Here is a 24,555-nt window from a genome sequence, read left to right as displayed (position 1 = left end):
TCTGTAAGCTGACCCAAGAATTCCTGGTCAAGCTCTTCTCCCTGGTTGGGGGGTCTGTAGTAGACTCCCACCGTTAAGTCTCTTTCCCCTTGACTGCCTTGTACTCTAACCCAAAGCACTTCAGAGTGCCCCTCCTCTGAATAGCCTGCCACTGGAGGTGGTTCATGCACCTACATTGAATGCCTTCAAGAGAGATTTGGATGCTTATCTTGCTGGGATCCTATGACCCCAGCTGACTTGCTGCCCCTCGGGCAGGGGGCTGGACTCGATCTTCCAGCCCTAGTGTCTATGAATCTATGAAATCTACCCAAAGAGCCTTGCCTGCCCAAGTCCTTAGACCTACATGGCTCCAATGAAAAACCCTGGGTATGACCAGGGTTTTTTCTACTGTTTCTCTCCCACTTTCAGCCTCCAGCATTTATGATCTCTAGGACGTTCTGATTCAGAGGCTGTACTTCCATCTCCTAGGCAATAGCTACTAATGGCCCTTTCTTCCAAGAATGTGTTCAATCACTCTTTTGAATCTGGTTAAACTGTCAGCTTCCACAACACCTGGTGGCAGCAAGTTTCACATTTTAATTACACGCTGTGTGAAAAAGAACTTCCCTTTGTTAGTTTTACACTTACTACCTATTTGTTTCATTTTGTGACCCGAGTTCTTGTATTGCAAGAGACAGTAAATAATAAATCCCTATTTATTTTCTCATTACCATTTAGTATTGTGTAAACCTACATGGTTCTGCTCGTCCCTGCTTGCCTCTCCTATGCAGCCCTCAGACAGCAAGTTCTCCTCTCACATTGGTAAAAAGACACCTTGCATCTATTGAGAGATTACCTGACTGCAGAAGATCAAGTTTATCTTTCTTGTATGAAGACAGTTCTCCAATGAAGCATACACCGCCCTTAGCTAGCAAAGCACTGCAAGCCTGAATACTAGCAGTTCCAGTTCCATGCTTATCTTTACACACAGTAGGAAAAATGTTGCTAGATGGTGGGTGTCGTATGCCCCGAGGCACAAGGCAAATGCTATAATTCAAAAGCCTGGGAAATAAAGTAGTTCCATCAACAATTTTCAATATCTACTGTTCAGTTACTGTTTTACCTTTGCAAAAAGGCAATAATATATTACTATTCCATAATAACACTGTATTTAACATCTCAGAACTAAAAAGAACAAAGGTTGCTCTACATCTCTCAAATGAAATATCGTTTAGAAAGGGAAAAAATGGAACAAAATCAAATCCTTTTATAGGAGTTTAAAATATTTCTGAGCCCAGAGTTAAAATCTACAGTTTCTTGCACATTACTGTGAAAGGGACATTTATTTGGAAACAGTTATTCCAATTTATCTTTAATAGTTCCTTTCTAGTTTCACTGACTACACAAAGAACAATACGCTTTTAATTCTATTTGTATTAGTCTAACACAGATAGCAAAATTTGGGTTGTGGAATGAATAGTTTTAGGGTAATTCAACCCCAAGTTTATAACGTTGATCCTGCCTCACAAAATTCCATAGGACTTCTCCATTGACTTCAAAAGGTGCAAGATCAAGTCTCTACTGAAAGAGTTCTCTTGGCCATTTTGTCAGAAATGTGGAAAGGTCTGCAGATCTACATAGTTATGGAATTGAAAGCTCTGCCCCTGCTTTCATCTACTTCATCCCCCAGTGCTTTCTCCTGATATGGGTGAGGGGCCTGGACTCAGGACACACCTGTGAGTGAGCATCTCAAATTGTGCCTCTCCCATTCAAGGGAACCCTGTGAATTTTGCTATGCTGAAGGTTCCTGGTGTCTGTATAAGGTGAGGGCAGGATATGTCCTAGTATTAATAAACAGTATGCTATGACACAACAGTAAACGTGAATCAGGAGTCTAATGGCATTTGAAACAAAAGCGTAGCTCCGTATACAAAAACATGAGGAGAGAGTTTCGGATTTATCTTAGATACTTTATCTTCCTGCCTATATTTATCTAATGCAGATAGCAAATAAGTTCCCTTAGGGCTGGGCTGTAAAGTGCTACATGCAAGTACAAGATGCTACAAAAACATCAATTAGCATATTCCTATTTTTATTATTAAACAGGTGTTTTTGTTCTCTTTTTCACTTGTTGTTAAATCACTGGAAAAAAGATCCTTTCTGTTTTAATCTTTCCATGCTTGACTTCTGTCTGCATGTCTTTAAGTCTGTTCTAGTTTTAACCCTTTATCAAAGGGTAAATGTAAAAAGATACAACTGAAATGACTGAACAAAAAGTTGATACTTGCCAGGTTTGTATCCCTTTTTGACAAAAGAAATATAACCATACTTGGGGAGAAAAAGTGATTTTAAAACTGCACAGTGGAAAATGTGTTCTATTAATTTTTGCATAATTGCAAAGGTATTGCAGATGCTCTACAGGACAACAGGATATGTCTGAAGAGATGACTATGCTAGAGTTTTTTTGTCTAAGATTTCCTATACCTGAAGCCATCAGTTCAGCTTGACCAGTGATAGCAAGAGTGGGCATGCTGGCATATAAAGCTAGCGTTTTTATCGCTGTCAACTGCCCAGGTCAAAAAACAAAACAAAAAGTCCTATAGCGATAAAAATGCCAGCAGCAATTCAGACCTTATTCCCACTGTTCAGCAACTTAACTAGTAAACATCAGGACAAAAAGCCTTTGTCAAAAAAACAAAACAAAAAATGCTATCAGCAAATTTACATTAGGCTGAGAGGCGTGCTTGTAGCCACAGCTTGTCCTTCTTGATTTCAGAAAGTTGTCATTTGGCCTTTGCTAAGTGGGTCCAGTCTTAAAAGCTTGGTGAGATAGTGATAGACTGCCTATTAAAATCTTTATATATTAAAAGCCAGATTTTAAATCAAACCCATGGACTTACATACAATAATGGCATTTCCACCATTTTCCTCTCCTACCAGTATAATAGTGAGGAGTAGGCAAACTGATGAAAAACACAAAGAGAATTCAGCATTATACAAAAATGTGTTATTTTTTCATGTATTAATAAACCAACATTATCCTTCTGGTATAATGATCATTTTAATTTTTATTTAAAGTTAATTTTATTTGTAAAACAAGAAATTAAGTTACCTGTCTACTATTAGAGTGTCACTTGTTGCAACCAAAAGATCCAGATAACCTGCTGTCTCAGTATCTTCATCACATGTCTGTACTAGACTCAGCAACATAGACAGCTTGAGAGTATTGTAAGTGCCTGGTGGAACAACTTGAGAAGCAAATATATTGGCAAGTATGGCTGAAAACCTCCAGCATGAATTTGAAGTCAGTGAAAGCAGGTACTTAAAATTGTCACTGATATGAGAAGGATCTAGTAGAAAAAAAGTTTATCGTTTTAATAGACATATTCCTAAAACTGAAACATTAACATTGGATGGATTACATCACAAAAGATCTTCTAGCAGAGAACTTAATGAAGAACTAGATGATTTTTGGATTTACTTTAGTTTTGACATTTAGACAAAAATTCAGACTCTAACAAGGTCATCATCTGTTTTTAGCCATTTAAATTTAGTGTAAAACTCTTTTACCTTTGGGAGTATACAGCTGTATATTGTTGACCTCTATACATACTGTAGCTTGTGGGCCATTTTGTACGCAAGCTGGAATTCCTATAAACCTGTATCTGTTTCCTATTTTTACTTTGTTGGACAATTCATCTAGAAAGAAAATATACCCATGGAAATATGGAGGAGATTTATTAGAAAATCCAAAGCTTTAAAGCTTGGAGAATAAGAGTAGAAAGCATTTTTTAGTATTTTAAAATAATGATTGAGATCAGAAAAATAATTTATTTGGAAATAAACAATAGGGTGATTTCAACTCAACCACAGGAGTTAGGAATGCAACTGTACAGAAAAGTCTAACTTTTAGGGCACCAGGTAAGTGATGGATTAGATGAGTTAATTCAAGATTTCTCTTTTGAGTACTTAGATGCTGCTGTTATCTTTGCCTGTACACTCAAATTTTGCTCTGAGATTTGTAATGTTGCTGTCAGTGACAACCCTGTAAATGTGATGGCAAAATACTTTGGGTAAAGGGAGGATCCAGAATAAAAGACTAGAAGACAATGCAAAAATATGCACATGTGATGCTTCCCACAAATGTGATGGTTCCCAAAGATATTTCATTAAAAAAATGAGTGCCCCCTTTTGGAGTTTTTGCTGTGTAATGTAATAATGAGGCTGAGCCTGTGAGATGCTATATGCCCTCGAAATCCATTGAAGTCTGTGGAAACAGACAGCATTCATTACTTCCCAGTATCTGACCCAAAAGCTCTATTTTGTAACCACTTGTGTGCAACATTAGCATTTAGCTGCATGGTTCATGATTAAATTTACAAAATAGAAATAAAAAAAATGTTGATGCTGGATAACAAATACCAAAATTAAAATAAGAAGAACACCAGAAAAACATTTTCTTATAAAAATAAATTCAATCTTTTATGTCTAAATAAATTAAAGTTGTTTATTGTTTGTGATAGAAGTTAGAAACCCAAAAAAACAGAGATCATGGGGAAAAAATCCCTTAAGAAAATAAGTAGTTTGAGGAAGGATATTACAAAAACATTGTCCTAACATGATACAACATGACTAAAGGAAGTAGAAAGGAGGAAGAAAGAAACAGAAATCAGCAATCTAATTTCTGCTGTTTGTTAAAAAGGAACACAAATAACTCACAATATCATAGTGAGGCACATTAACATACAGCTTACTTACCTCTTAGAAAAACTGTAAAAGACTGAATCCTGAAATGTGGCTTATTGTTGAAGTGTCCTTGAAAAGCTCTAAGAGCCTTTGCATCAATCATTTCAACCAACTGTTTATCTTTCAAAACAAAGACATGTAGAAAATTACATTTCTTAGGAGAGGTACTTTACTGTTTCTCAAAATAACTTAAGTACAAAATAACTTAAGTACACAGAAATGTAACAGAAGTAAAAATATAAGTGTGAATTAGAAATAAAATGATGCAGTTCTCACCACCAAGTACTCTAAATTTCATGTCCTCCTGCAGTGGTGAGGTGCACAAGCTGCATACAAAATCATTCCTCACTGTGGCAGACTCTGTAGCTCCAGGTAGATGTACTCTTATGTATCTAAATCCTAATAAAAAGCATTCAATCAGTTCTTCATATTTTTTCATAAATTTCCAACACAAGTCAAGTTATTTAAAACCCCAAACTGATTTTGAATGTAGCTTAATATGTGTCAAGTATAAGCTCTGAAAACATCCTGGTAATTTAAAAATGGGACACAGCCTAAATTAGAGTGAGGAAAATAGTTAAAATATTGAACTGAAAATCAGAAGTTCTCAAATCGTATGCTTCCAAAATACTTTTGTCTCATGTTCTATGCTTCCTGGAACCTACGTTGTGGTATCTTTAATCTTTTTTTTTATTATAGTTTCACCACTGGATGGCAGAACTACATATTCTTAACCTGCTGGCCTGACTGTGAGGAAAAAAACAAGAGACAAGAGCAAATTCCTATGCATGGCATACAAAAATAGATGAGGTCTCCAAGTTTATATCCAAATACTGGAAATCAGTTTTGCTTTACACCTGTGTAGTCACTAACGTTGTAAATGGAAACAAAACAAAACCCTTAGGGCTTGTTCCATCAGAGACTTCAACACCAAAATAACTACTCCGAGCAATTATCCCAGAAAAACCAAAATCGAAAAAAGTCCTAGACCAGGATGGATTTCTTCACAGTAATCTAGTCAGTCCATATTAGTAGGGGTGCAACACTAGCCAGGTCTACTCTGGAAACATTTGCCAGGAGATTAATGTCCTTTAGGGGGTGAGGGTGTGATTCTTTACCATATTTTTATACTGACAGAGAAGCCCAGCACAGACACATCAAAAATACCAGGAAAAAAGTCCTTTTGCTATCATAGTTTATTTTAGGGGTGTTTAACCCTGAAAACTTGTGGTAGGACAGGTGCCACAAGTGGCATAGGCAGCATGGGTGTGTGGCATAAAGCAGATAGGGAGAGGACAGGCCAGGGAACAGAAAGTACAGTAACAGATTAGGCAGGGAGAATGAGGCAGGGAGCACAAAGCAGAACAGTAGATCAGGCAGAACAGGGCAAGGAACAGAAGACAGAGCAGCAGCTTGAGCAGGGGAAGGGGATTGGAGTGGCACTGGGGAGGGTTCCAAGCCCATTTGTAGCATGCCTGTCTGAAAGGTTGGCCTCGACCAGCTTATTTCTTTCAGGGGACTCAGGAAAAGAATAGTTTAGTTGATATGAATTTGCTTTCATCAAGGGGTTTGCTGCTTTAAATAAACTATCAAGAACTTTCCAGCATAGACCTGGGTACTGAAAAGTTGTCTTATTCTAACTACATTAGAACTGTCCTTGGCATACATTTCCTCTACATAAATTAGATGAAAATTTAATATTAATTTACAATTTTCCCATGTAGCATTTTCTTAAATTGTTAATCTAAAAAATGAGTTAATGAGCTAATCAGAGAAACTTTTGAATCTAGTACTTTCCATTTCCATTTCTTTACCTTCAGAAAATGGACAGCTGTCTTCCGAACAAAGGAATCTTGCTCCTTGAGTATATTTTGTTACCATTCCCATTGCAATCACTATTCCCTCCGACATATAAAATCTCTGAGACATGTAATTGAATGGAAACTCACACAGACTGAGGACATAACTTGGCAGAGAAGGTAAGTGTGTTGGTTTCAGCACTATACTAATCTAATGAGAGAGACAGAGTTGCATTTTAAAAAAAGATATATGGCACACACTTGCATGTACAAGCTGTATGTGGCAGATTAGTGTGTCCCTGGACTTGAGTATACACTAAGTTAAAAATAGCAGAAGTGTATTTATCTACTGAATCATAATCAGAATAGGTCTGGATAAAAATTGCTGAGTATTTTTACATATTTTGGGCAAAATATTGGACCAAAGTGAAAGTGAAAACTGAAAAAGTTAATACCAATCCCTCCACCCCCTTTGTAAATACAAGTTAATATTGCTTTAGAAATTATCTGTGTAGTCAAACAAATTAGCAAATTCACCTGGGCCTCTGTCTGTAATTGTTCAATTAATGACAGGGTTTTAACAGCTATGAAACACACCTGTAATTGAAAATAAAAAATGTTTTGCAAAGGAGAACTTGGTTTAAAATATTTAGTATGTTTGGCTTTCGGGAAGTTATACATTACTTACCGACTGAAAAATCTGTGCAGCTTTTAGGGGTTCATGCAAAATTTGATTTCCAAGAGCTGCGTCCAATTCAGTAATGTCAGAAGGGTTTACTGAAATTATGAATCGGTAAACAGCATAACTTTGCTTTGAGTCTGTAGGAAAACATAGAAGCCTCAGAGCACATGACTTTAAAATAATGTTTGCTTAGTTTATCAATGTGCATAGAAAAATTTACTGAATCCACAGTACCATTGTAGTATTTGCAATCATCCACCAATTTCTGAAGGCCACCACTCCTATCAAGGTAAATAAGGGCAACCTCCTTCATTTTCAGAAGTTCTGGACTCATCTTCTAGGGAAGTTTTTTGCTCACCTATTAAAAGGCAAATGACTATAAATCATCAGTGAGAGAACTGGCATCAGGAATGCTATAATAATAAAAGTAAGGACAGAAACACTTTTAACAAGTACATCATGCACCTAAAAATGAGACTAGGAAACTAAAACAAAATACTGCCACCTTCCCAATACAAACAATGTAGTTCCTTTAAAAAGATTTTTTTTTAAATAGCCTTTAAAATGGAAAGTCTCTTACATTCAAAGAATTCAAGTGTTATATTACACTGTTAATATAAATTCTCAGCTAATAATAAACCTATTTTTAAAACCTGGAGAGACTAGAAAGGCTCTAAAGCAGAAGACTGTGACTAATAAAGTTACAACCATTATACAAAAAAAAAATCACAGTATTTCTTTGCAATAACTAGGCCATGACTAATTTGAAGACCCAATAATAATCAGTCACAAGTTTCATACCAAATGAAACTGAACATTGAATGAATATTAATCAATATCCTGCTCTGTTCTCATTTCCTATACATTGTCTAATTTAGAGATTGATCTTACACATACTTTATGCTCATCCTTAATATTATGTTTTTGAGTAATTTCAGTGGAACTGCTCCTATACATAAAAGCAAGGTTAGTTAGTAAATCTTTTGCTGGACCAAATACAGTTGGGAGAGATATTAGATAGGCTTTCTGATACAAAATGGATTTTCTTAGGTCTGGGAAAAAAAGAAGATGCATCTTAAACTAAATACCAGGGAAATGAATCACCTACATTTAACTCAAGTTAAGAACATGCATACATTTTTCAAGACAATGATAGGTGTTTGCAAGCCCCATGGGAAAAGGTGTTTATACTCTTCATTTGGTTTATATTATCCACAAATATATTATACTATTACATTATATATAACCATAACAACATAAATAGGAAATAACTTTCAAGTATTCAGATCACAAAAGCTCTACTGGATCTTCAGCTTTCAGGTACCTGGTAGTTTAAGGTAGTCAGACCAGGCAGTTATGGGCTTAGAGCGAGCCTGCTCTGGAAGTGCATTTTCTCTATTCAAATATGTATCCAAGTCCACTAATGTTATAGTCTGATTTTCACAGAAATGTCAAGAGGCTTAATAGGATAAAGAGAAGTGATCTATTCTGAACACTAATATATTTATTTTTTTATTAAGACATTACAGCAAGTACTACTTGCTGTAATGAAGTTTACACTAAAATTTGGAATACTTTTGTACACATGTTTAAGGTTGCTACCTTACAGATCTCCTAAACTAGACATGTAAAATATATGGCCCAAAGGTAGGATCTGATTCACAGGGCTTTTAGAGAGATTGGAAATTTGGGAGCAGGGCCTGCCACAGAACTCTGGGGCATGGAGCTTAGTTGGGGATGTGTTTTGGCAGCGGAGAATGAGCAACAGCTGCATTAACCCCTGTACCTCCCTGATGCTGCTTGTTCCACCACTGTCTTTACAGCAGAGTCCTGAAGTTCAGATCTGGCCCAGGGGCCCAAACCAGTTTGATGCTGCTGCTGTAGACAATGAAATACACCCTGTGCAGACTGCCAACATGGGACACTACTAAAATTCTCAAAAAAAAACCCTCCTAGGGTCAGCTGCTGGCTCCAAGGACAGAATCTGTGGGCTTGTCAGAGGGTAAAGCCATACCATGGAACACTTGTGGATCTAGAGAAGAAAAAATACAGTTATTTTAAGATAAGATTCAGTACAACAGTGCTCTGTGGATGTTGTGGATATGAAGAAAGGGCTTGAAATGTGAGAGACTGCAAAAAGCATGAGGCACCAGCACAAGAGGAACTGGGAATTGCTTCCACATAAACTGCAAAGGCTGCTCTGGTCCTTAAAACCTCAAGAAAAATGGATGACATTCAGCTGAATTTGAGTCATGCACATCCTTTTAACTACACCCACGTGCAGCACCACCACCACAGCCTGCACTGCCCACACAGAGCTTCTTCCCCTGCATGCAGGCTCTGCACAGCTGCAGGGGGATAGGGAGAAGGAGGAAACACAGGGGCACAGGGCTGGGCTACAGCTTGAAGGGAAATGGGTAGGTTGTTCCCAGGTATGTGCTGTGCAAACACCAAGCAGCTTGTCTCCTTCACAGTTGCTGCTGGCCCCGAACACTGACGGTGCCACACGCCTACCTCAACCCCCTTCACAGAGGGTAGGATCCGAGACAGCGAAGAGGAGCCTGGGGCAGCGCTGCCACAGGGAAAACTAAACAATCTGAGAGAAAACCACCTCCCCTCCCCACACTGGCACTTTATCCCTAGATGGGAGGGACACTGAGGCATCAGGCTGCCCTCCCCTCACCCACCCCCTCATGCCAGAGCAGGAGCAGCTTGCAGGCCTGGCACCATAGCGCCCCCCACACAGGTGGCCCAGAGGTGTAGCTGCAGATTAAAAGCAATGGTCTCTGGCCCACAGGCCACAGGGACGATGAGCCATCATGCACTGCAGGCAACGCTGCATTTTCCACTCCCCGTCAACTTCAGTTTTAATTTCTTGGCTTTGAGCAACAATGGAGGGTCTTGCAGGCAGCACAGTGCTCACGGGCCATAGCCAGGGGCCAGCGCTCTAGGATGCTTGGGGCAGGAGGAGGAAGGCGGTGGCGTCAGCCCAACCATTCATGAGACACAAGGACCTACTCCAGGGTCCCTCACATGGTTATGCAGAGGATGCCTTGTCTGACATCCAGCCTAGAACATCCTGTCACACACTGGCATCTCCTGGGTCCTGGTAAAAACCCACCATCACTCCTCTGCTGGCATGACAAACACCATCTTCTCCTCACAATGCACAAAAATATGTCCATCCTATTGAGGTGCTTCTCCCTGGGCCTTGCCTTTTTTTTTTTAAATATTCCACACATGAACTCACCCACCACCTCATCCAAGCACTTTCACGTACCAAGCACTGGATAATAAGAGAGGACACCATGGCCACGTCCAGATGAGAGTTGATGTTTGGTTCCCTGAAGACAGCTAGCAGGACACCTTGTGCTGTTGCTAGTTGACCCAGGTGAATGCCGGTGCCATGACCCTCTGGCGCACAGCAGGATCTCTTGCGGGGGCAGGGGGACTGGGGCAGCCTTACCTGGGGGCCTGGGGAAGCTGCAGCCTCAGTGCCCCTGCAGCTGGGAGCCTGGCCAGCAGCCAGAGCGAGGCTCCAGTTCTGGGTAGCATGTGCTGCCGCCATATGCGCCACCCAGCTTTTTTCCCCCACGTGGGTTTTTTTGACCCCAGGATATCCCAGGGTCAACAACCCCCCACTAGAAAGTAGCAGCGTGGGGAATGTGTGAATGTGCAGTGTGTGGCACCACATACCCCATGCCTGCGCTCGTCTGGACGCAGCCTGTGGGTGTAAAACTTTGCACTAAGCAGAATGCATGAGACAACCATGTCTCACTGTTCTGCTTCTTCCCCATGCCAAAGCAACAGGTCCATGAATAAGTAGCATGGTGAGCATCATCCCCAGCTTCCTCTATGGTCCCAAAGGCAAAGGGCCCATTGGGTACTCCCCCCAGAAAAAGAGAAGGGAAGGGGGACTCATCATTAGTAGGCCCTCTCTCAAGAGGGGAGCAGCAGATGGATTTATGGCAGTGGTGCTCAACTTTTCACTCCCATGGGCCAGGTAAGCAGCGTGGGGCCGCTCCACAGGCCTGATCCAACACAGGTTTGACGTACAGGGGTGTGACATCACATGCCAGGAAATTATTTGGAAAAATTAGCAGCTGGGGAGTAGCAATTAACACTGCCACTACCCTGCTAAAGACAAATTTCTCAGAAGGACGGGGATGTGGTGGTGAAGGACAGTGGGCTTCCTAAAGTTAGGGTGAGGCCTAAATGTTAGGCTAGATCACATTTTTGACACTCACTTTGCACCTGTACCTAAGCTATTTGTTGGAGGGACCCTTAGAGCTTGCTGGAGACCAAGACAAGATGATTAGCTGCCCTGTGAATAGCACTATTAGCACCAATACTGATCCCCCTACTTATAGCAAGAAAGAGTTTGTTATGAAATTATTGTATAGACAAAGAAACCCCACTACTTTAGCAATACTACTCTAGAGCTTTCAGCATTTTCCCTTACACAGTTAGTTCTTTTTTAGCTAGAAAATGTAACAAAGCATTACAACAGCCAGCTGGATCATTTGAGATTACACACACTTAAAGGAAAAACAATGAAATGAGTGACAGGAAAGGAAGTGTCTGAAGGCCAGATTCCATCCTGAGGACTTTTGTAGTGGTTAACCTGAATTTCCAAATCTACATGAAAGTTGAAAGGTAGCACTTGGATTGCTGTAAAGCATGCTATGGTTGGGCAGCATGTAGCTCAGGGGAGAGCAAAATGTAGCCCGCAGGCCAGATGCAACCACCCAGGCCATTCTATCTGGCCTGTGGGGCCCCTGAAAGATTTAGAAAATTAATATTTATCTACCCCTGGCTGCCTGTCATGCAGCCCTCGATGGCTTGCCAAAACTCAGTAAGCAGCCCTTCACCCAAAATAATTGCCCGCCCCGATATAGCTGGAGTTAGTTGTACAATTCTTGGCACTTATAGCATATTTGTACATGCAAAATACTTGATATCAATTATTCTTTCAAAGGTGTGAAGAAATCCCAGTAGGGGTGTGTGAAACAGGCTGTATTCAATTTGGATTCAGCCTGAATCAGGGACAGGGATTCGAGTCACTGATTCGGATCACTGTCCCCAATTTGATTCGGCTGAAAATGAATCTGAAGATTTGATGCTGATTCAGAGAATCAGCAATTCAGCCACAGACACAGCTTTAAATGTTTTAAAACTTTAAAGACCTCAAGGTACCAGGTGCAGCTTGTGAATACTGAGATGCTGGGGCAGATGGAGCATCCCACAGGAATGGGTGTGTAGGGGGGAGGGACCTGTATGCTCAATGGTGAACCTGAAAGCAGACCAGAAGTACCTCCAGTCCACTTCCGGGTCCACTGCCGAGCGCACTGGGGGCCCCCCTGCACCTCCCCAGCTCAGTGATCAGCTGTGGGGGGGACCCCAGGTGCCCCCCCCAGACCCAGGAGGCACCAGTTGCTGAGCCAGGGAGGCGTGGGCCCCCCCTGCATGCTCCCCAGCCAACCCAGAAGTGCACCGGAAGCACTTCTGCCCCCTGCACTCCATCCACCCCACCATCTCAGCACTCAGGAGCCACCTTGAGGTATGTAGAAAAAACATTTAAAGCTGTGTCTATGTCCAAATTGTCGACTCTTTCCAAATTGATTTGGAGGGTTCCAATTCAATGCAGAGAGATTAAAGGTTCTCCTGATCTGATCTGGAGATTCAGCCGCTGAATCAGGCCAAATCAAATCAGTGACCGAAGCTTTGCACAGCCCTAAATCCCAATATGTGGCAGGAAGCTTTCCATCTCTTTTCTTTAAAAGATGTGTGTAAAACCTGGAAAGATGAGCTTGCTGCTGTATTTGACCATCCTTTATAACTTTCGAGAGAAACTATTTCTATAGTTACAGCTTATCCAGTGTGACTACTGACCTATTTTTCAAAGTACAATTCTTCACATTCAGCTGCATCCTCTTCTAGATTGATATAATGCTACAAAATCCACCAAAATTAAGTTTCAGAAGTGTAGGCTATACATGGCCACTGAGAAAAATCTTAAGAGTTCACTAGAGATTGAAATCAGTAGAATTATATGCTTCTTCGACTTCTCCCTCCTTCCCACCAGTACCATTTCAGTTATCCGCTCTTGCTGACACTGTCAGTTTGTCAATATCCAGTTCATCACTGTGCAAATGGGGGAGAACTCTTGCTTCAAGCTTCAGTTTTGAGTTCTGCAACTTCCCTACATAGTAGTCTAAAATAGAACTATTTTTAATTACACAAGTGTTGCTTTTATTGGCTCATGTTTTGTTAAAAATGCAACTGGTGTCACCTCTAAACAACAAGCATTTCAAGCGTCTGATGATAAACTCCAAGTATGGCTTGTCATTTCCATGGAAAAGCATTAATTTATAACTGGGTTACTGAGACACTGAAATGTATTTGTGAATAAAACCACACATTTAGTGGCAGACAAAAACAACTTGTTATATACAGATAACATAGATCACAAAAAAATATTATAGGAAGCTACATTACAACTGGAATCAGATTCCAAGTTGTGCTGCACGTGTTTTGTTGTATTTTTTTTTGAAGTCTCAAACAAGTTGGTCAATGTTAGCATTTCATTTGTGTGTGTGTATGTCACAAGAAGCACACACCATGTACAGCATATATATTTTCACATTACTGAAATAATTGAAAAAGGTAGTTTAATAGCTATTTTCCCCCAAGTATCAAGTGAAGATCCTAGAGTTGGTACATATTAAAATACAGAAAGACAAAACAATTATGAATATTGGTACAATTAATTTGGAATATATTAGTATTTCAAATACATACAAGAAATTAAACAAACCTAATTTTTGGCACCATTTCCCTTCTATAGGGCATAAGCAAGATTGCCTTCAAAAGGTAGCAATAAATTATTGCCCAACAAATCTTTGGAAAAAAATATTTTTTTAACCAAGGATATTTTTCAATGCTGATAATTTTGTCAATAAGATGTTTCACCATAGAAAAGGTAAGAGTTATAGACAGTGCAATTAGTAATGTTCCCAAACCTTTAGGGTTAGTTTGTGCCAGCCTGTTCTGTGAACAGTCCTTTACACCTCAAAATGGATTACTTCCAGAGCAAGGTAATGATGAATACAAGTAAGGTGATAAACAAGTGAGAAACTTTTCATTCTGTAGGAATCCTTACAGTTAAATGAGGAATTAAAATTTAGGGTAAGTGCTGTCAAGTAATGAACTTGCATTTTAAAAAATTTATGAAACATGGAAAACATTTATCTTTTTTCAACAAATGATGTACAAAAGACAGTTGCATAGTTACAATTCAAGCACATAAGTCACTGTAAATAATTACAAAGGCATTTATAAGTGTGCTAAGTTTGCTGCTACTAAAGACAGCCAAATCCTGGAGAGGCATTAAATGTAAACCTGGAGGAAAACAGTCAGTCAGTGTTCTTGCTTAAAAACAGATCAATGTAAAGGAACAGCTTCTAAAGAACTTCATTTTAAAATATACTATGCAGCTGGAGTAACAGTTTACATCCTAAAGAAAGCCATTCAAAATGCCCAATTTTCTCATATACAGCAGAGCAAATCTGTTCCTAAGTTTTCACCCTACATATAAAATGAGGCACTAGGTACACATATTTTGGAATATGTTTATGCCCTAACATTTCAGTTCATCTTAAGAGTTGTATTTGTGAGGCATTTGCCAATTCCTAACCTCCTAAGAAAACAAGTCTTCCGAAGGTGGTGCATAAGAAAATCCGACAAATGCATCATCTGCTTCCAGTACACTGGCATTTACAATATGATAGTCCGACGAGATGCAAACCGAATAGGGAACCATTTCTTCTGTAAATACTGCATCAAAATTCCTGATATCATCTGGGCCAACCTAAGAAAAATAATAAACAAACAATTATTAGGTAGAAGGCAGACAGAGTAGTAGATTATAAACTAACTCACTGAGAGAGAGTAGAGCTTACTTCGTCAGATGCTATGAACGGATTTGCAGAGAGCAATTATTAGTTATATTAACATGGCATTTCTAAAGTAGTTTTTTTCAGGAAACACAGATTATTAGATTTCAACTTTAAAGTTAAATCCTCCCAAAAATGAAAAGAGCAGCAGTCCCTAAAAATGCCTATAAAGTTTTTTCTTTGAACTATATCGCAGGCCAAAAACCTGGAGTGATTACTTTTAAAGTAGGACAAGCCAAAGTCTGATAAAACATTTCCAGAAGAAAAAAAAAAAAAGTGCTGCTTCCTAAAGCTTTGGAAGAGAAATTAAAAAAAGTACAGAAACCATGTGCTCCTTTTTATTTTCATCTTTGAATATTTTAAAGCTATACTACTGAGAACGGTTTCTTAGAACAGCACTAACTTCCAGATAAAATAAATATTAATAACAACAGTACGGCCCATGTGTTCCCAGATGTCATAGCTGAACCTCTGAATCAAGAAGAGATGATTCTATTTTAGACTTAGTATTGGCAAATATAAGAGCTAGTCATAGAAACAAACTTGATCCAAGGTTGATCATGGACCGTAATGAAAGATAAATAAAGTAAGCCTGAATCTATGGTTTTCTGTTTCAAAGAGTATAAAGTCCTTCAGTCCTTAAACTCTTCTATCTAGTTGACTAGAAAAATGCAGGAGGTTTGGAATTTCTTGAAAGCAAAGGTGCAAGAATTGAGTACATAACCAAAGCAGCAAGAAAAAAAATCTGAAAGAGAAGGGTTCCAGAGATAAATGGATTATTAGCATCTCCCAAAAAGGATATTAGCAATAAATACAGTTCCTATAAGGAATGGATGGAGGGATGGGGAGAAAGGGGAGGAGGAACAAGCAAGATACAAATTTTGCATGTCAAAGCACATGGGTAAAATAATCAATTAAAATATATTAGATTTTATGAATACCCCAAACATACAATCCCCCTTTCCATATAGTAAAAGATCTTGTGGCCATACAAATAAGAAAAATAGGACAACTTTTGCAGCAATGGTGGAGTAAAGGCAGGATAACTAAGGGGAACAGAGAAGCAGAAACTATTCCACTCAGGGAACTTAATGAGCTCAAATTGGGGACATCCAGATCTGCCAGACACGGAAAGTTTGGCTTACGAAATTACAGGACTGGCCACCAGGATTTTAAAGTAATCATTTCAAACTGGGCACAGAATAGAAAAAAAATTACCTGTAATTAGGGGAAGCGTGATCTAGGGACACTACATGATATTCACTGACATTGCAGTTATACTTGCAGAGCTTCATAACAGATTGAGGTAAATAATAAATTTAATGAGCAGGGGAGGTAAATTACATAAGGTAAATTGAAAATTAAATTAAATGAAGCATGGTTTTACCAGACAAACCCAATCCCTTTCTGTGATAAGGTAACAGATTTTCTACATCAGTGATTCTCACTGAGGATGTTGAAGTGCCCTGGGATGCCTTGAAATCCTTTTAAGGGTGTTGCACAATATTACTACTGTTACATGTGCAAACATGATGCACAAGATAAACCCAGAGATTTCAAATTGATATCTATAGTACTAGATATATTCTGACCTGTTGTGGTCTCATTCATTTCATTGCAACAGAAGAATTGCTGTATTGTTTGTCGTAGTCAAAAAAATGAGTGAAAACTAAGAGCTGGCATTTTCCAAAGAGCGCCTTGAATCTAATGAGGGGTGTGTTGAGTCTAGAAAGGTTGAGAACCACTGCTCTAAATAAAGAACATGCAGAAGACCTATATTACATGGACTTCAGTTTAAAAAAACCCCCAAAAGACAAACAAACTACAAAGAAACATATACACAATAACTTAAATAACTGATACAGTGTCACATGGAAAATTTATTAGTTAAGATGGGAAGATAAATTATTGGGGAAAAACCCCATAAAATGAATAATGAACCGAGTAAGAGGAAAGAGGATGATGGGCTACGCAAACAGAGGAAGTAAAAGTCTGGAGGGAGACTACAACTGGAGTTCCTCAAAGATTGACCTTGCTAATTAGGCTTGGGTCTTACTGATTGGAGACAACTAAGGAGGTGAAAGACAGACATATTACTTGATTGCACAGTCAAGACACCAATACAGCCTGGAAGGCAAATATAATGGAGGTGTAGGTGATGTATTATAAGTAGCAGCAGGGAATGACCAAAGTCTTGAAACAGTGAAGGCCAACCTTTCTGGCAGGTGTGCCACAAATTAAGCCCCAAGCCCTTCCACAAATGTCACTCCAATTCTCTTCCTGTGCCCCATCTGCTACTCTTTCTTTTCCCTGTCCTGTGCTCCCAATCTGACTCTCTGCCTTCTGGTCCCTGCATCTGCCCCCAATTTGCAGTGTGCCACATACACAGATTGCCTGTAACCTCTGGGTGCACCTGTGCCACAGGTTGGCCACCCCTGTACTAAGGCACTAGCATAATCATCAGTAGGTAGCATTTTAATCCTGGAGACCCTTATTCAGTGGAGTAATTCAAATCTGAAAAGAAAAGGGCTGCTAGGATGATTTGTAGTGGTGATGGACAACTTAACAGTTTGGCTTAGTCAATTTACCAAAATAAGGACTAAGGAGTTTCTTTAAATTGTCACAAATCTAAAACCATGCACAAAAAATGTTATTAAGCTAAAAAAACCAATTGTTGACTCAAGAAGAACAGAAATAAAGTGGCTATGGGAGCATTTAAACCAAGGTCAAGCAATTATTTTGGGCAGAGGGCCACTTACCCATTTTTGGCAAGCTGTCGAGGGCCCCATGTATCGCCCCACCCCTTGACAGGTGCCCTGCTCCCTGGTCACCATCTTGGGACCAATGTCCCAATGTCTTAGGGCCAGCAACGGTGGGACCCAGAGCAGGGTGCATGCTGGCAGGGGTCTGTGGAGCCAGGCTGGGCTGCACCAGTATGGAGAGGGTGGAGCTGGCCCAGCTCCACACAGCCCCTGCTGGCCTGGGACCCTGCACTCCTGCCACCCTGCTCTGGGCCCTACCAGCACAGGCCCCGGGACACCAGTGTGGGCCCCATGCACCTGCTCACTCCCAGTGCCCCCCAGACCTGCGGTACAGGCAGGGGGCAGCGTGCAGCCCCGACCCCTGCTCCCCAGCAGGAAAGGAGCTGGTGCTGAGTGCAGGGAAAAGTGGCCCCTTCCCCGCCCTGTGGCTGGTACTCCCTGCTGCAGCCACTCAGTCAATGCAGGACTGTCCTGAGCAGGCTCAGGCAGCTCCAGGCAGGCTGTGAGCAGCTGTAGCATGAGGTGCTGGCCATGGGGTGGGCGAGGGGCTGCTTTTCCCTGAACTCAGCACCAGCTTGTAACCCGCCCCCATCGCCAGCCTGCACCCTGTGCTGACTCTGGGCTCACCCATCAGGGCTGTGCATGACGGCAGCAGCTGCAGCCCCCCACTTGCCGTGCCAGGCAGTATTTGCCACTGCCACCTCTGGGCTACCCAGCACACAAGCTGCAGGCAGGCAGCATTAGCAGCAAACACTGCCAAACTACTGGCACAATGGTGCGGCAAGCAGAGGGGCTGCAGTTGCTGCTGCTGTGTGCAACCCTGGTGGGCAAGCCCAGAGCTGTTGTGGGGCTCAGGCTGACAGCAGGGGCAGGTTACAAGCTGGTGCGGAGCACGGGAAAAGCGGTCCCTCACCTGGCCGATGGCTGGCACCCCACGCTGCGGTTGATTGCAGCCCATATGGGGCTGCCTGGGCCTGCTCAGGACAGATCAACGCCCCCCAAGATGACGGAGGGGGTAGGGGTAGGCACTGCCCAGCTGGGGTGGGGAGAGGCAGCTCCCTCCAGGAGTGCGGGGCGGAGTGCCCCCGGATCTGCACGGCATGGGGCAGGCTGCAGCTGAGGGGCGGAGCCGGAGCTGCACAGGGCTCTTCTTCCTTCCTGGGGGCTGGGCCTGGAGCAGACTCCAGTGGCACTGGGAAGAGGCTGCAGACACCCCAAATTTCACTGCAGCTCTACTCCCAGCCCCATGCCACTGCCTGCCGCAGCCCCGGCTGAATGCCTAGTCTCCACCCAAGCACCAGGAAAGCTGCGCCAGGTGGTGGTGCGGGGCTGGGAGCGGAGCTGCAGCAAAATTTGGGGTGGCTGCAGCCTCCTCCCACAGCCATTGGAAGCCACTCGGAGCCCTGCCCCTGGCAAGAAAAGCCCTGCCTAGTGCCAGCTCCACCATGCAGCTGAAGCCCACCCCGCGCCATGCAGTTCTGAGGACACACCCCTCCCCAACCCCCCCAGGGTGCAAGCAGTGGTGGGAGCTGCCCCCACCCCACAAGCTGCAGATCCATCCCACGCCCCCCCTCCTCAGCTGAGCAGCACCTGTCCCTGTCCCCTCCCTCACTGTGGGGGGCGTTGGTCTGCCCCCCCCACACCCGTTCCCTCCCCTTCCACCACACCAGACTTACCAGCTGATGGCAGCTGTATCAGATATCGGACTGGTATCAGCCAATATGCCTCCTTAAATATCGGCTATTGGTATCAGCCCCCAAAAGCTGTATTGGTGCACCCCAAATTTAAATTTTATCACAAGTGGATGCACTGCTATGACAACAGGACAGCAGGCTTGCTACTGGCATGTTGCTGCCTGTGACTTTACAATGAGAAAATGGTTTCTCAGCTCTCCTGGCTTAAGAGCCCCTATACTAAAGCAACTCAAATGGTCAGCAACACTGAGTCCTCTGCGGTTGCTATTATCTGCCACAGTGAGGTACAGTTCTTCTCTTCCCACTGAGTGGTGCTATTGAAACAGACAGATTTTAGAAGAATAATCTGAAAAGACAAATGGCACCTACCACATTAGGATTAAATGGTGGGGGAATCTTTTTCTGAAGAAGGTCAGTCCAGCTGAGAGATTCAAAGAAAGGATGCCTTTGAATTTCAAGCTGCAATAAAGAAGCAAAGATAAGCTTTTAGTTGTTTCAGAGATCCTTCCACTATACCAGATTCAAATATCCTGGCCTGCTATCCAAAGATGTTTCCCTATCTAGTTTTAGCCATACCTTCTAAGAGGAATAATAAAACAAACTATTGGCACATTGGGCTTATTTTTTGTGTGTGCTGCCTTGTTTCTGTATCAGATCACACAGCATGCAATTAACTTATGGAACTCATTGCAGTTGGATGTTGTAGAAGCTAACAACTAAGGCTCAAAAGGAAATTAGACAAATTCATGCACGATAGGTCCATCAGACGTATATTAAGCATGACAGGAGGACTGCAACCTTCACATTAGGAATTCTTAGTCTTCTAAATAGTGGAAGTTGTAAGGGGGGAAAAAGGGTGTAACCAGTCTGATGTGTCCCCTTCTCCTGCATAAGGTCTCTTCTCATTCACATCTGTTCTGTGCCACTGAGATACAGGCCTATTTTCTGTGTGTGTAGTGGTAGGCCTACACCCAACAAGAGAACTAAACCTCCCTCAGTGAGGGAGACCACAGGAGCACAAAAAATTCCAGGGAACAAATAAGAAAACAGATATGGATGGGACAAAAAAGACAAGATACTATGGTCTGACCCAATACGGCATCATTCTTACGATACTTTCTATGATTCATTCTTATGATCAGACTTATATTCTTAAGCTGAAGAATTATTTTCTCAGATAAGTAGAGATCTGAAGCAAACCACATGTCAAGGTGGTTTTTAAAATAGCATTTATACTCCTGCTTCCAGTTAACAAGACTTGCTAATATAGGGCACTCTCTCAAGAGGACTCTGCAGTACACCCTCTGTTTATACCTGAAGCAGTAAATACTATGCCTCCCAAACATCATTGCCTCTTCATTTACTTCATGCTGCAAAAATGTAATAATGGTGCTGCAGCAGTTTAGCTGAACTTCTGTGCTGGCCTATGGAATCTCATGTTGGACTAGTCAAACCTAGAAACGCAAAAGGAGAAAGCACCATCCCGTGACAATTCAGAACTTCTCTAAGCCTCTTCAAACTTAACGAGGAACACTGGCAAGTTTCCAAAAATGCTTTCTGCTATTCTAACGCCATTTTAAAAGCCTGAAAAAAAAAAATCAACTCTGCTTCCATACTATTGGTCCACCTTCCCCCATTTTTTCATGTCAGCAAAGCTGACATTACCAGAGCAATAACTATTTTTGTTTTGCTTATTTTCCTGTTTTAGCAGAGATAGCAGTTACATCAGTCCAACTAAGGGAATAATATGCTAGGAAATGAGTTTCCTTTGCTGACAGGTACTAACAAAGCCAAGCTCTGAACATTAAGTTCCACGACAAACTGTTTCTGCACTCTTCTCCTTCAGGGTTTTTGGGTGATAACAGGTGTTTTTTGAAAGCAGTTCTCTCATCTTGTCTCCTACATGTAAAGCTGAGTTGCAAATCTAAACCTGAGGGTGTCCTTTTAATAAAGCAGTGCCAGAAAAATGTATTGCCAAGTCATTACATACAAAGTCTTCTCTTGCTCCAAGTCTATTTTGTCGGTCCTTCTCCAAGAGGTCTTCTAAAATAGACCAGGCTGTCAGACTGATTCCTGGGCGCAAATTTAAGGGTTTGTGAAGAATATTTTCATACATCTCAGCAACATCACGGCAGTAAAAAGGTGGCTGTACAAAAACAGCAGAAGACAAATGTGGTTAGGAAGTCATGCTATTCAGTACATTAGTTTCAGATGATTGAGTAAAAAATTATTCTGTCAGAAAAACAATCTGTTGGCAGTAAGAAACTGCCCCCATCCTATTGTTGGCTGCTCTGTGGACAGAGTTAGTAGATGCTATTCTTTTCAACTTAAAATATGCCTGTCCCATTCCCTGCTAAGTCCTTTACTCCACATGAGATATAGGACACATGGAGACCAATTCTCTGTTGGCTCTTTCTGGAACCTTATATGTTTTGCCCAGCAACTATCACCCAAGCACTGTAGTCCCTATCTACACTTAATACTCTTATTGAGGTTGTCCAAGGGAGCACATACATGGGTGAATTAAGCTGTCCCAACATTGCTATAAGTCTTCATATAGGAATAGGATCCTAGTTTGCATTTTGAAAGGAAATGTAGAGGAAAGGAGCTGTACAAGCTGTACGAGCAGTTACAAAAAATAAACCCAACCTGAAACAAGATTGCTTTCTTGAAATACAAGAAATAAGAAGAATCAACCGTAATATTGGAAATGTTCATGAAAGAATACTTAACTGTTTTTGGCACTGACATCTAGCAAAAATGTTTAGTTTAGCATGAGTTACTGGGCAGCACAGCTGATTTAACTGACTCATGATATCCCTTGGATGATGACTGCTAGTCCCCACACCAAGTCAGGGTTATTAATGGCACAGTTTGCTGGAGGACTGAAATTTAGATAACAAAAGGCAAAACAAAATTCAAAAGGCAAACTGGTGCAAAGTTATTCATTAGTGAAGGCACATTTTTAAAAACTTTGAAATTGTGTTGTTAACTGTGGATATAAGTTGAATGGGGGAATAGTAAATACATACCAACCCATAAAGCATTTCATAAAGAACTGCCCCAAGGCACCACCAGTCTACTGTGTTGTCATACGGCTGCTTTCTGATCACTTCAGGGGCAAGATACTAGAAGGAAAAAAAGTTAGTCTGGTTATGGTAAAACACTTGTTTCAATAAAAGAATGTTTTCCATGAATAAACTAGTTTATATAGATTGCTAAAGATATGCCTTGTTCTGAAGGCAAACTGATCTCTTTGACATTTGGCTGGCATGTGACTCAGACAACTGTTTCCCAGTTAGAATTAACATTTTCTCTACTGACAAGCTGATTTGTCATTTCTGACTTCACAGTTCTTAAAAGTTTCAGAGAAAGGTCACTGAACTTCAACTTCAGCTAGCCAGCCAAGCAGAAAAAAAAATGTTTTGGCTTAAAGCTGGAATCACAATGCAGGAATCTGCAAAGAACCAGCTTCCTTTTGCCAATGGCATTTCCTGTCTCAAGGCAAGTAAGCCATTATCCGACTGCTGGTGCCCTCATGAGCTTAAATAATGGATGAAGGATTTCTAAATGGGAAAGTCAAGTGGAAACATTTCATTCATCAACATCAAGGATATCTTTTGTGTCCCTCCCTAATGCTACAGTATAGTTATATCATCTCTATTGTTTCAGTAAGACTTATGACAGAGGTAGAGGATTAAGTCAACAGATACAAAATTTATCCAGTGGCTCTTTGTTACAAATCAGTGGAGGGACACAGCTTGCAAAAATCTTACACCAGAGCATCAAAAACTGGACACCAAACAGTCTGCATGTCTCATGGAATGTCCGTTCAGGATCCAGGTCAGTGGTTCCTAAACTAGGAGTTGTAAGCCCCACAAATTAAATTTGAGCAGTCAGGCTCAGATTAGAAGTGAGATCTACCTAGGAGTAGAAGAGACTGGGAACCAGTGATCTAGAAATTCCAGTACCATAGAACCAAAGTAGGCAAGAATGGTACAGAAAAGTTCTAGTACCAGCAGGCTAGTCTCTACTGCTGTGTAGTGTCTACCAGCTTAACATAGTAACTTGTTGCATTTTGTATGTCAAGTCTTAACTTCAGTTCCAAAGCAAGCCTTATGAATGTGTCTCTTACCCGAATTCTAATGTTCTAGATTCCAAATTTTTAAGCTTTAGATTTCATAGACATTAGGGCTGGAAGGGACCTCAGAAGATCATTGAGTCAAGCACCCAGCCCAAAGGGCAGGAAGTCAGCTGGGGTCATAGAATCCCAGCAAGATAAAGCATCCAATTTGCTCTTGAAGGTGTTCAATGTAGGTGCTTGAACCACCTCCGATGGCAGACTGTTCCAGACCTTGGGGACTTGGACAGTAGAGAAATTCTTCCTCATGTCCAGCCTGAAATGGTCTTGCAGGAGTTTATAACCATTCAACCTCATCATCCCTCGGGGCGCTCTGGTGAACAAACGTTCCCCCAGGTACTGGTGGTCACCCCTGAATAATTTATAGGTGGCCATCAGATCACCCCTGAGCCTGCGCTTTTCCAGGCTAAAGAGTCCCGTGGCTCAGCTTGTCGTCGTAAGGTCTGCTTTCCTGATCTCTGATCATGCACGTGGCTCTTCTCTGGACTCTCTCAAGCTTCTCCACATCCTTTCTGAATTGTGGAGCCTAAAATTGGACGCAATACTCCAGCTGCGGCCTCACCAAGACCGAGTACAAGAAGAGAATGACGTCCCAGGATTTGCTTGAGAAGCATCTATGGATGCAAGCCAGCATTTTGGTCGCTTTACTAGTCGCAGCACCACACTGCAGGCTCACGTTCATCTTGTGGTCAATGATGACCCCCACGTTGTCTCTTTCTTCCGTAGCGCTAGCCAGCATAGCACTGCCAAGCCTATAAGGATGCTGCAGGTTTTTCCTCCCAAGGTGGAGAACCTTG

The 24,555-nt window shown here is 41.6% G+C and overlaps 2 protein-coding genes across 3 annotated transcripts in view; both read right to left on the bottom strand.

Annotated features, from left to right (window-relative positions):
• The window catches only part of MCMDC2 (minichromosome maintenance domain containing 2), a 24,328-nt gene extending 16,671 nt beyond the window's left edge, over positions 1-7,657 (bottom strand). The window contains exons 1-9 of the mRNA XM_019548835.1: positions 7,441-7,657; positions 7,213-7,343; positions 7,062-7,121; positions 6,540-6,735; positions 5,002-5,124; positions 4,738-4,845; positions 3,550-3,678; positions 3,092-3,329; positions 836-1,041 (exon numbers count right to left, since the gene is read on the bottom strand). Of these exons, the coding sequence (XP_019404380.1) occupies positions 836-1,041; positions 3,092-3,329; positions 3,550-3,678; positions 4,738-4,845; positions 5,002-5,124; positions 6,540-6,735; positions 7,062-7,121; positions 7,213-7,343; positions 7,441-7,540 (1,291 nt within the window). The 5' untranslated portion in view covers positions 7,541-7,657. The remainder of the gene's footprint in view (positions 1-835; positions 1,042-3,091; positions 3,330-3,549; positions 3,679-4,737; positions 4,846-5,001; positions 5,125-6,539; positions 6,736-7,061; positions 7,122-7,212; positions 7,344-7,440) is intronic.
• Positions 7,658-13,839: 6,182 nt separating this feature from the next.
• Positions 13,840-24,555, bottom strand: part of LOC109319322 (serine/threonine-protein kinase Sgk3) — a 52,859-nt gene continuing 42,143 nt past the window's right edge. For both annotated transcript variants that reach the window (XM_019548802.1, XM_019548810.1), the window contains exons 13-16: positions 22,650-22,745; positions 21,608-21,763; positions 19,987-20,076; positions 13,840-15,076 (exon numbers count right to left, since the gene is read on the bottom strand). In XM_019548802.1, coding sequence (XP_019404347.1) covers positions 14,906-15,076; positions 19,987-20,076; positions 21,608-21,763; positions 22,650-22,745 — 513 coding nt within the window. In that variant the 3' untranslated portion in view covers positions 13,840-14,905. The remainder of the gene's footprint in view (positions 15,077-19,986; positions 20,077-21,607; positions 21,764-22,649; positions 22,746-24,555) is intronic.

Source organism: Crocodylus porosus, unplaced genomic scaffold (genome assembly GCF_001723895.1).
Source record: "Crocodylus porosus isolate Cpor-Errol unplaced genomic scaffold, CroPor_comp1, whole genome shotgun sequence".
Classification (NCBI taxonomy): Eukaryota; Metazoa; Chordata; order Crocodylia; family Crocodylidae; genus Crocodylus; species Crocodylus porosus.
Note: the sequence above shows the minus strand (reverse complement) of the source record. Positions and strands in the feature narration are given on the sequence as shown.